Here is a 13041-nt window from a genome sequence, read left to right on the forward strand (position 1 = left end):
ATGTACTTTTTTTAAAAAGCAAGCTCTATATAATAGAGATTTATAGTTTGGTATATAGTTCTCTTTGTTCTGTTTTATGTATAGAAATGTTTGGTGGCTGTGTGAAAGATGAATTGAAGTAGAGATCTATTGGGAAACCATCGCAATATTCCAGGGGTCAAGTGAAAAGGGCCTGAACTAGGGTGGTGACTATGTGAGTAGAGAGGAGGGAACACATGCAAAGAATCATGTGTAACTATAAACTTTAAGATATGGCACTAATGTGGGATGAATGGGAGTCAGGAGTCGAGGATGATGCCAAAGTCTAAAACCTGGGTTACTGGAGTCTGGTCTCATTTTGATCTGTGCATTGCCCTGAAGGTGACTAGCATACTTCATGATATTCCCTCTAGAGTCATGGTTGGTAATTGAATTGATCAGAAATAAAAGAGATACTCTCTTGTTTGCTCACTTTTTTAAACTTTCCTTTCCTAATTTTGGGAAATATATTAAAATGGAAGAATAGGAAGAATGATGGTGCTAGATGTGCTACAGGATATCTTTTCAGACATTGGACCTATTACTTTCCTTCAGCTAAGCTCTCTGTCTCTTAAGCTTCCCCTGTAATGCACCCCCTTTCTCCTACATGCCTTTGTTTATGCTATGCTCTGTGCCTAGAATAATGTTAAATTCTCATCTATCCTCCTAAGATAAGAATCAAATGCCATCTTCCAGATGAGGACTTCCTTTATATTCGTTCCTCTGTTTCTGCCTCACAACTAGTAAGGAGAGTCTTTCTCTGGGACCTCCCTCAGGACTTTGTTTTGCTACTTAGTTTTAAATGTGGATGTCTTATCCTGCTTTTAGATGCTACACTTCATGAGAGTGGGGCCTGGATCTTATCTACCATTGCTCTCCCTTTACCTAGCATAAGGCTTTGCATACAGTAGGGCCGTAGCAGTGAGCCTATGGCACGTGTGCCAAAAAGGGCATGCAAAGCCCTCTCTATGGGCATGTGATCCATCACCCCCAAAGTTTGCCACTAGAAAGGCAGAGGGACTCAGGAGAGCTGCTCCCCTCCCCTTTTCCACCAAGCATGAGGATATTTTTTCACTTCACCCACCCCTCTGCCCAAAAACCCAATGGGAGCACTTCTTCCCCTATCTGGGGTAAGGGGGGGCAGGTTCCTGGGGTCATTATGGGGACCCTGGCTGGGGGGGGGGATGAGGCACTGCATGGGGTCTGGGTGGGGAGTGACATGGCACCCAGTTGCTAAAAAGTTTGCCATTGCTGCACTAGGAAATCAATCATTCTGGGGGAGTAGATTCAAGGATTTCTTTCCAGAGAAAAGTATAGTGAGAATGATGCTCCTCAACCCAATTGTATTTTCTCTAAAGTTCCGCTCCATATCTCCTGGACCACTGCCCAAGGCCCCAGAATCCCTATACCTGAATGGGGCATATAAGAGTTATATAAAAGTAGCTACAAAAATTTAACCTGGGTCTCAGTTTCTAATCTAGCCTAGCATTTTGGGCTACTTAGCAGAAAAGGGTTGTTGTAAAGAAAGTACTTTGTAAACCTCTAAAAAAGCTATAAATCAATGGGGGGTTATGACAGTCTGTGAAAGACATGAAATGCTTTGCTCTGTAAGAGGATTCAGTGGACAGGGCTCTGGGGTCAGAACACTTGGGGTTAAATTCTACTGCTAAACCACACCTTTGGATAAACATTTAATCTCAGTGTCTCAGTTTCTTGTCTGTAAAGTAAGGGGACTGGACCTTTGAAGGGATTACCTTTGAGGTCACTTCTAGCTGTATTATCTAGGATCTTAAAATTCATCAGAGAGACAATGAAGCAGAGAATAAAAGGCAAACATGGGAATCAGGAAGACCTGAGTTCCAATCTCCCCTCATGTCTCTCCAAGCTACACTCTATCACACATCTGTATCTTTGTGGCAAGATTATTCTTCCCATGTTTCAGCTTCCTTTTTTCTATTATCTTCTCCCACTAGAATGTAAGTTCTAGAGGCAGCTGGGTAGCTCAGTGGATAAGAGAACCAGGCCCAGAGACAGGAGGTCCTGGGTTCAAATCTGATCTCAGACACTTCTTAGCTGTGTGATCCAGGACAAACCACTTAACCTCCATTGCCTAGCCCTTACCACTCTTCTAACTTGGAACCAATACTTAGTAAGGTTTAAAAAAAAAAAAAAAAAGAAAGAAAGTTACTCGAGGACTCGGATCAATGGTCTTTCTGCTTGTATTTGTACTCCAGCACTTAGCACAGTGCTTACCTCATAGTAATACAAGTTACCTCACTGATCTCTGACACATACTGCCTATGTTAATCAATCATAACCAAAAACATCTCTGAAGTGCCTACCTACCTGGGCTAGGGACTATGCTAAGTGCTGCGAATACAAAAAGAGGTGAAAGATGGCCCCTGTCCTAATGGAGCTTACGATCTAATGGCGGAGACAACATGAAAAGAAATATATACAAATAAGCTACATGCAAGACAAATAGGAAATAATTAACAGAGGGAAGACACTAGAATTAAGAGAAATAAGATTTTAGTTGGAACTTAAGGGAAACCAGGAAAGTAAGTAAGTGGGGTTGAGGAAGAAGAATATTCCAAGCATGGGGGGCAGCCAGAAAGAATGCCTAGAGCCTAGAGATGAGATGTATTATCTATGGAACAACCAGGAGAATTGGGGGAGTAAGGTGCAAGAAGACCAGAAAGGTAGGAGGAGGTCGGGTTATGAAGAGCTTTGAGTGCAGAACTAAGCATTTTTGTACTTGATCCTAGAAGCAACAGGGAGCCACTAGAGTTTATTGCTGAGGGGAAGGAAGCCTGACATAATCAGACCTACATTTCAGGAAAATCACTTTGGTGGCTGAATGAAGGATGGATTGGAGTGCAGAGAGACTAGAGGCAGTGAGACTCCTCAGTGGGCTATTGCAATCATCCATACATGAGGTGATGAGGGCTTGCTAGCAGTGGTGGCAGTGGCAGAGGAGAGAAGGGAGTGTATTCCAGAGATGTCACAAAGGTGAGGTTGACAGGTATTAGCAATAAATTCAATATGGAGGGGTGAAAGAGAGTAAGGAATTGAAGGTAACTTCTAAGTTGCTAACCTGAGGGACTGGGGAGATGGGGTTTTCCTCTACAGTATTAAGGGAGGTAGGATGAGGAAAGGGTTTAGAAGGAAAGATAATGAGTTCTGTTTTGAATATGTTTAGTTAAAGATGTCTGAAAGGCAATTGGAAAATCAGAATTGAGGTCAGCAAAGTGGTTGGGGAAGGACAGGTAGATTTCAGAATCATCAGCCTAGAGATAGTAATTAAATCCATGGAAGCTGATGAGATTACCAAGTAGAGTAGTCTAGAGGGAGAAGAGAAGAGAGCAGAGTTCTGAATAATAAGGGACACCTACAGTTAGAGGAGATGGTCTAAAAAGGATCCTGCAAAGGGAACTCAGAAGTGGTCAGATAGATAAGAAGTAAACCAGAAGAAAGCAGAGTTCTAAAAATCTAGAGAGAAGAGAGAATTAAGGAGGGAGAATGTTCAACAACATCAAAGGTTGTAGAGAGGTCAAGGAGAATGAGGATCAAGAAAAGGTCACTGGTTTTGGCAACTAAGACCATTGGGTTTGAGAGGGTACTTTCGGTCAAATGATAAGGTAGGAAATTAAATTGGAGGAGGTTAAAAAGAGACTGACAGAAGAGAAAGTGGAGGCACCTATTGTAGTTGCCTTTTTCAAAAAATTTAGCCACAAAGAGCAGAAGAGATATAGGGTGATAGTAAGCAGAGATGGAAGAATCAAATAAGAGGTTTTTTGTTGTTTGTTTTTATAATTTTTTTAAACCCTTAACTTCTGTGTATTGGCTCTTAGGTGGAAGAGTGGTAAGGGTGGGCAATGGGGGTCAAGTGACTTGCCCAGGGTCACACAGCTGGGAAGTGTCTGAGGTCAGATTTGAACCTAGGACCTCCCATCTCTAGGCCTGACTCTCAATCCACTGAGCTACCCAGTTGCCCCTTGTTGTTTGTTTTTAAGATGGAGGAGACTTCATCATGTTTGTAGCCAGTAGAGGACAAGCTAGGAGACAGGAAAGGTTGAAAATAGTGATGGATCAGGGATGATAAAGGGGACGTTCTATTGGAGGCAATGGAATGGAATGGGATCACCTGAACAAGTAGAGGGCTTAGCCTCAGTAAAGAGTAAGGTCACCTTATCATGTGAGATAAAGATGAAGGAGATCATGGCAGAAGGCATATGTGGGATAGAAAGTGAGGAAAAGAGAAGAAAAAGGAGACCGTGGTGATTGGCCACAAATTTTTTCTATAAAATATGAGAAATGAAGGTGGGAAGAGATGTCGTGGGAGGTTTGAGGAAGAATGAAAAGGTTTGGAAGAGCTGTTGTAGAGAAGGGAATAATGATTTGATAAGCGAGGTATAGAAGGATTGTCTAGCAGCAGTGGGGACTTATTTGAGCTTGTGTAACAACAATTTGTAGTGGACCCAGTCAAAACAATTGAATGATTTTCTCCACTTTCATTCACAAACACTTGTGTAAGATTGAGAAAAAAAAATTTAAGAGGACAGCTAGGTATCACAGTTGGCTAGCCCTTGCCACTCTTCTTAGAATTGATCCTAAGACAGAAGGTAAGGGTTAAAAAAATAAAAGTAAGTGAGGCAAGTTGTGGGAGTGAGAAAAGACTGATGGTATAATCAATGAAATGATAAGGGGCCTGGGGATCCAAAAGAGGTCAGTATAGAGTTGAATTGCTTCAGCAAGGAATCAAGATGGGTAAAAAAGAAGAGTATAGAGCAGGGAAGATAACCTGGGAGAGCACTGAGGGGTCAAGGGACTGGAAGTCATGGTATGGACAGAGAGTAGGGTTTTGCAAGGAAAGGCAGATAGAGAGGTGAAAAATCAATAGGTTATGCTCAGATGAGATTTCAGAATTATTTTTCTCTTTGTAAACCCTTCCCTTCTGTCTTAGAATCAATATCATGCATTGGTTCCAATGCAGAAGAGTAGCAAGGGCTAGGCAATGGGAGTTAAGTGTCTTGCCAAGGGTCACACAAGTGTCTGAGGCCAGATTTGAACCCAGGACCTCCCTGTCTCTAGGCCTGGCTCTCAATCCATTGAGCCACCCAGCTGCCCCCCCAGATTTCATAATTCTTGAATGTGGTGGTGGTGCATTTGTGGGTGATGGCAAGATCAAGGATATCTTTGTGTATGATTGAGGCTGGTGGAGGAGTAGATCATGGGAAATGAGTAGGTTAAGAAACTGATTGATTGGAGTGTTGGAGAAAGATTCAGGATGTATGGTGAAGTTCCCTAGGATCAGATAAGTAGTTGGAGAGAAAAAAAAAATTGAGAGCCATGTACCAAACTCACAGAGGAAGGCAGAGGGCCCTGGGGATCTATAGACCACAGAGACTAGTTTTTGATACCATGGTAGATATGAATAGCATGGACCTCAACAGAAGAGCGGTTACTTAGTGATGGAGGTAGGGGAGTGGAAGTGACAATGAGAAGCAACTCCTTCACCTTGACCAGAGAGCCAAGAAGAATGAGTGAAGGTGCAGCCAGTACTAGAATGTCATTTAGGGACTTGTCAGTCTCAGTCATAGCTAGTTAATGGAAGAAGTAGAGGGAGAGGAAAATATTTAGGATGAAAGGAATTTTGTTGCCTATGGAACAGACATTCCACAGAGCTTGGTGGAAGACATTTGTTGAAATTTCGGAGTGGGGGGCTTAAAGGAATTGGGAATTAGGAATGAGGTGGTAGGGGTTCAGGATGAGGTTTAGATGATATTCCACAGGCATTCAGAATCACTGGGAAATGAAGGGCATGAGAGAATGTGAGAATGTTTCTTTTTGAGTGAAAGGTGATCAGATGGGAGGTAAGTGTAGTTTGAGACAGTCAGATGGGAAGCCCTCTTTCACTACTCCTTCCTTACTAGAGGTCAGACAGGAGAATAATACAGCAGGAGATGGGAGTTAATCCACCTTAGCAGGAGAAAGAAGTCCATTTCCCGTCAACTTTTCCCTTAAGGGACAGATGAAGCAAGAGATGGAATCCCTGAGGTAAAGGGGCAGGTTGCTCCACTTTCCCCAGCAAGTTCTCCATATACCCATTGGGAGCCTGGGCTGGCAGCAGGAGATGAAAGATGCCTTGTTCTGGCAGAGATGGAAGTTGTTGCTTTGGGGCAATGGGAGATGCCCCCTTCCCAGACCAGGAAGGGGACACTTTCCCTCAGGAGTAGACTGTGTGCAGCTTTAGTTTAGACCCTTTTCTCACCAGAGGAAATTGGCAAAAGAGGCTCTTGTCACCCTTAATGTCTTAGTACACACCAGGCCACTCTCAAAAACCATAAATTGTAAAACAATTATAGGTATCCCTCCATAGAAGAGTTTTCCCTTATCTGGAGTCTAATAATAGAGATGAATAATAACAAACCTTTAGCTAGTGCCTCAACGCTTGCAAAATCCTATGCAAAAGATGCATCCTACCGCCGATGTCTAATTTTCCAAAGCAAATGTGTAATCCCAGGCTGATTTTCTTCTACAATCAGCACCTTTCTGTGCCACCACTGCAAGACCGTCCATTTCTAAGATTCCAGGAAATTCAAAGCCATCTGACTATTAGGCTGAACCTGATTGGACAGGCAAATTGACTATAAGTCAGAGATCATGGAGTGAAACAGCCCATCACAAGTACTTTTTATATCATCCGCATCACTATCCCTCTCCACTCACATGGAAAACAGAGCTCGGAATGTGTATTTATGCACCAAGTTGTCATCCCAAGAGTAAAGCTACCTTCTCACCAAGCTCAGAGAAAAGGGGGGAAAGGGCTTAAGAACTCAGGTCAAATGTTATAAATACGTCTAAGACTCCTGTGGTTTCATAGGTCCAGACCTAATTAAAGACTCAGTTTATGCAATTCATAATTCTAAAACCAATTCTTTTTAGATTTTGCCCCAATATTTCAGGATCTAGGAAAATTTCTATCACCATCTTTGATCAACTTTCGATTCATACTGCAACTTCAGGTGTGGTACAGATGGGGAATATTCAGATATAACTCACTTAAAAGGGAGAGGTAAGAGAGAAATTAAATGAAGAGAATTTTTTTAAAATTCTGATAGAACTCATCCTAGAACAAAAGCAGCTGTCATTCAAACTAATTATCTACATACTACCCCCTCAACTCAGACTTCCAAAAGAAGGGGAGAAAAAAATCTAATTACTTAATCCTATATTCTCCCAATAGATGGCACTACTTCATTCTAAAGAACATTTTCCTACATGGCTTTATATATTTTCATAGCTGGAAAAGAGAATATAAAAATTATGTGATTCATGTGAGGACTCATGAACACACACACACACATACACACACACACACTTACTATGCCATGCTGCCTCAATATAGAGAGAGAAATCAAGAGTTAGATAGAAATAAATACACATGAAATATTTTCCACCAAAACCCTATTTTGAGGTCTCGTCATCTCATAGAAGACTGACCCTGGGCCCTCAAAGGGTCTAGCAATGGAATACAAGCTCTAGCTACCAAAACACTACCAATATAGAGATTTAACAATACACTATATGCCTATTGTCTGAAATCCAGCCTAGCTCAAACAGAGAAGCACATCACCAAAAAGTTGGCCAATAAGAGAAAATTGGGAAGAGTCCCATCAATTCATGAAACTTAAATTAGAGAAATGACTGCTATCTTTGCCAGCAGAGGCAATAGTCCACACTTATATGTCACAAATCTATAATCTATAATCTATAATAATGTAAACTATTATATATATAATATATCACAATTTCAATATTATATATCCCAAACCTATAATCTATAATAATATAAACAATAATCACAAATAGTTTGAATAACAATTATAATATATTATATAATATATATCACAATTACAATATATTATATCACAAATATATAATCTATAATAATATAAACTATAATCACAAATAATTTGAATATCACAATTATAATAGATTACGTATAATATATATCACAATTATAATATATTATATATCAGAAATATATAATCTATGATAATATAAACTATAATCACAACTATTTTGAATACCACAATTATAATATATTATGTATAATATATATCACAATTACAATATATATTATATATCAGAAATATATAATTTATAACAATATAAACTATAATCACAACTATTTTGAATATCACAATTATAATCTATTATGTATAATATATATCACAATTACAATATATTATATATCAGAAATATATAATCTATGATAATATAAACTATAATCACAAATATTTTGAATATCACAATTATATTATGTATAATATATCACGATTACAATATATATCAGAAATACATATTCTATAATAATATAAACTATTTTGAATACACAATATATATCATAAATATATAATCTATGATAATATAAACTATAATCACAGATATTTTGAAGTAATCAATGTTCAACTCTTGATGATATAGTAAATCTAAAATTCCATCGTGTTCAGATCCTCATTTGGTGAATAAACTGAAGAGAATTAGGCAGGTAGCTTCTACATTATCTTTCAAAGCGAATTGACTGCTTTGCCAGTTCCTGGAAACAATTTCTTTTAATCTCAAGAATGAAGAATAAAGTTCTGAATTCAAGTACCAACATGACCGACTGCGGCCACACGATGGCGCTTGCTGCACTCGGAAGACGCAGTTGCGTGGTTCTCGTTTTCCTTAGACAGTTTCTTCTCGGGTTTTATCAGTTCTGCCCGTGGAATTGTAGAAGAGGATGTACGTTTCAAAGACTGAGCGCAAAGAGAAAGATATTGAAGGCCTGGAGAAGAGAGATCCTAAAACAGCTTACAAAGATGAGGATTTTCATATCTTGGGCATTCCATCCTTCTCTTTCCCCATTTTTCTGGATCCTAAAATCTATGACCTGAAAGAAATCTGAGCAGTCACCTGGCCCAGTCCCTCTGCCTTTGGATCGGTCAGTGCCTGAGCCCTCCACAACACGTGGCTGTCTGAGCTCTTTCTGAAGTATTGCCAGTGACTGCACGGATATTGGGGGTTTTTTTTGTTTTTCACAAACAGGTATTACATTTTCATATGACAAAGTCAGTTTATAAAATGATTAGATATACAATTCTTTCCCCATCAAACAGAACAATTTCCCTCTCACCCTAAACCGACTGATTTCACATCCTCAGTCATTCTGGCCAGTATTTTAGCCCTGGTCAAGAAACCTTTCAATAACTAGCACAGTGCCTTGGGTATAAGAACTTAAAAAAAAAAAAAAGTTAGGTGAATTGCACTGAATTGTTCTTAATATTTTAATTGCTTCTCGTCTTGGCCAGAATGGAAAGGGGGATCTATTACCGGCACTACACACAAAAGGGAACCAAACCTCAGGGGGGTTTTAACCTGTTTCCTGTCATGGGCCTTTTGGCCTTCTGGTGAAACCTGTGGATCCCTCCTTAGAACGATAATTGTGAATGCACAAAATAAAATGTACAGCCTATGTAGAGAAACAATTACATTGAAATGGTTCTGAAAAAATGTTTTTAAATTCACAGAACATTGGTTAAAATCCTTAGCTTTGAGGTGAGATAAATTATTTTTTTTTTACTGTCATAAAGGCATTTTATTTAGACAACTGAAAACAATTAGATGTTCAGAAGCAATGTACAATGAAAAAAGAAATCAAACCAAATACTTTATCATGAACTCCCTTCTTTACAACTAAAGCAAAAGTCTTTCTGCTTTCAGAAAAAAAAAAGTCAGTAAAATAGGCCATTACATTTTTTTACTCTCCTTAACAAAGTAAAAAGGCTATAAGAAATCTCATTGAAATAGGAGAAACTGAAAAACTGAAAAACGAGGGTATGCCCTTCTATTGGGGAATGGCTGAACAAATTGTGGTATATGCTGGTGATGGAATACTATTGTGCTCAAAGGAATAATAAACTGGAGGAATTCCATGTGAACTGGAAAGACCTCCAGGAACTGATGCAGAGTGAAAGGAGCAGAGCCAGAAGAACATTGTACACAGAGACTGATATACTGCGGTAAAATCGAATGTAATAGACTTCTGTACTAGCAGCAATGCAATGACCCAGGACAATTCTGAGGGATTTATGGTAAAGATGCTACCCACATTCAGGGGAAGAACTACAGGAGTGGAAACACAGAAAAAAAGCAATTGCTTGAACGCATGGGTTGAGGTGGACATGATTGGGGATGTAGACTCGAAACTACCACACCAATGCAACTATCAATAATATGGAAATAGGTCTTGATCAATGACACATGTCAAAACCAGTGGAAATGTGCATCGGCCATGGGTGGGCGGAGTGCAGGGGGTGAAGGGGAAAGTAAGAGCATGCATCATGTAACCATGATAACTTTTCTAAAAATAAAAATTATTTAAAAAAAAGAAATAGGAGAAACTGGTTGGCTTGCACATATTCATTCAAAAAAGCAGTAGGATAATGGACTAAATGAGCACAATTCTACCTGCCATCTTTTGATATTCTCAGTTTTCACTTAAAGCATCCCACAGAGTAGGACTCCTTAAAAGATGAGATCATTGGGGGCAGCTAGGTGGCTTAGTGGATGGAGAGCCAGGCCTTGGAGGTCTTGGGTTCAAATCTTACCTCAGACAATTCCTAGCTGTGTGACCCTGGACAAGTCACTTAACCCCCATTATCTAGCCCTTACCACTCTTCTGCCTTGGAACCAACACACAATAACCAATACACAGCAAGGTAAGGGTTTTTTTTCTAAATGAAATGGAAATGATATCATTACCAAAGGATTTGCTTTCAACAATCAAAAGCATTGCTTAAGCAATCATTATGTATCGGGTTATAAATCCAAAGGCAAAAAAAGGAAAAGCCTTGCCCTCAAGGAGTTTACATTCTATTAAGGAAGACAATGTAGGCTTCAAATGCAAGGCAATGTTGAAGAAAGAAGGGGAAAGGCACTGGAACTGGGGCAAGATCTGGCACAGGAAAGGTCTCACATCAGAGGTAGCACTTGACCTGAGCTTTGAAGAAATCCAAGGATTCTGAAGAGCTGGAAATGAGAAGGGAGTACATTCTAGTCTCCTTCAAAGGCCCAGAGGGGGGGAGATGGAATACTATATGAAAGGAACAGCTAGTTGGCCTGTTGTCCTGGGCCACAGAATCTATAAAGGGGAATGCTATAGAATAAGGATAGAGACGCAGATGGGCAAGGGCTTTAGATGTCAAATAATGAAGTTTTTATTCAGTCCTAGAGGCAATAGGGGAGATGCTGAAACTTATGCAGGGGAGTGACATAGACTTCTGCTTTAGGAAATATTACTTTGTCAGCAATGTGAAGGATGAATTGGAGAGGAAAAAGTCTCAAAGCAAGAAGACTAATTAGGAGGCTATTGTGATCATCCAGGAAAGAGGTTTAAATAAGACCTGAATTGGGGTAGTAGTAGTCCTATCAGAGAGAAACAAAGGACAGACATAAGTTAGATGAAAATAGAATTGATAAGACTTGGCTACTGATTAGATGCATTCGATAAGGGAAAGTGAAGAGTTGAGGATGTCTGAACTTGGAGATATGAATGATTGGAAGAATGGTGATGTGTTAGAGAAAAATAAGATTAAAAAGGGGTATTCTGAAACTGAGGTCTGAACTTGGTTTTTTAAAATGCTTTATAACTATTTTTTCAACTTTTTATGGGTTATACATGTATTATCACACAAAATATATTCTCACATTATTCATTTTTGTAAGTGAATAATCTTATAAAAACCAAAACTCCAAATCACATACCCAAATAAGTGATAAATCATATTTTCCTTCTGCATTCCTACTCCAACAGTTATTTTTCTGGAGGGGGATAGCATTCTTTTTTATAAGTTCTGTAAAATTTAAATCAATGTGCAATACTTCAAGTATTATTTTTATAAAGTTTATTATCTGACAAAAAAGAACCATGTGACTAAGTTTTTCTACCTGCTCAAAAATCCCCGCTCCACCAAAGCCGCGACAGGAAGGAAAGAGAACAAGAGATGGAACTACACCCAATTTATATCGTATCTACATCAGCACGTAACAACAGGAAGTGAGTAGGGTACTGGGAATCATAGTTTTTCTGGGGATTATAGTTTTTAGGGTAACAGATTCTAATTATACAATCTTGGACCATCATATAGCTGTAATTAGCAAAGCCTCTCACATTTGATTATTTCACAATATTTCAGTTGCTATGTATAATGGTCTCCTGGTTCTGCTTACTTTACTCCACATCAACTCATGTAGATCTTCCCAGCTCTTTCTGAAATCATCCTTTTTATCATTCCTTATACCATAATAGTATTCCATCACTGTCATACACCACAATTTGTTCAGCCATTCCCAAATTGAAGGACATCCCTTTAGTTTCCATTTTTTTGCCAACACAAAAAGCGGCAATAAATATTTTTGTACAAGCAGGTCCTTTCCCATTTTTTAAAAAATCTCTTTGGGATACAGATCTGGTAGTGGTATTACTGGATCGAAAGCCATTTTTTATAGCCCTTTGGGCATAAATTCAAATAGTCCTCCAGAATGGTTAGATCAATTCACAATTTCACCACCAACAACTAATGTGTCCTAAATTTGCCAAATTCCCTCCAACGTTTATTTTCCTTTATTGTCATATTGACCAATCTGCTAGGTGTGAGGTGATGCTTCACAGTTGTTTTAATTTGCATTTCTCTAATCAAGCAGGATTTAGAAGATTTTTTCATGTTATTATTGGTAGCTTTGATTTTTTTATCTGATAACTGCCTATTCATATTCATTGACCATTTATCAATTGGGGAATGATTTGGATTCTTATAAATTTGACTTGGTTTTTTATATATTTGAGAAATGAGATACTATTACTATTTTTTTCTAGTTCTATAAAATGTTTTTTTTTTTAGTTCGATAGGTATGGAATTGAATAAGTAAAGTAATTTAGGTAGGATTATCATTTTTAATATATTAGTTTGGTCT

The 13041-nt window shown here is 38.8% G+C and overlaps 1 protein-coding gene across 1 annotated transcript in view; it reads right to left on the minus strand.

The window, feature by feature from the left end:
- Positions 1-8672: 8672 nt before the first annotated feature.
- The window catches only part of CYLD (CYLD lysine 63 deubiquitinase), a 69072-nt gene continuing 64703 nt past the window's right edge, over positions 8673-13041 (minus strand). Inside the window, exon 17 of the mRNA XM_044659723.1 lies at positions 8673-8854. Within this exon, the coding sequence (XP_044515658.1) occupies positions 8673-8854 (182 nt within the window). The remainder of the gene's footprint in view (positions 8855-13041) is intronic.

This window comes from Gracilinanus agilis, chromosome 2, assembly GCF_016433145.1.
Source record: "Gracilinanus agilis isolate LMUSP501 chromosome 2, AgileGrace, whole genome shotgun sequence".
NCBI lineage: Eukaryota > Metazoa > Chordata > Mammalia > Didelphimorphia > Didelphidae > Gracilinanus > Gracilinanus agilis.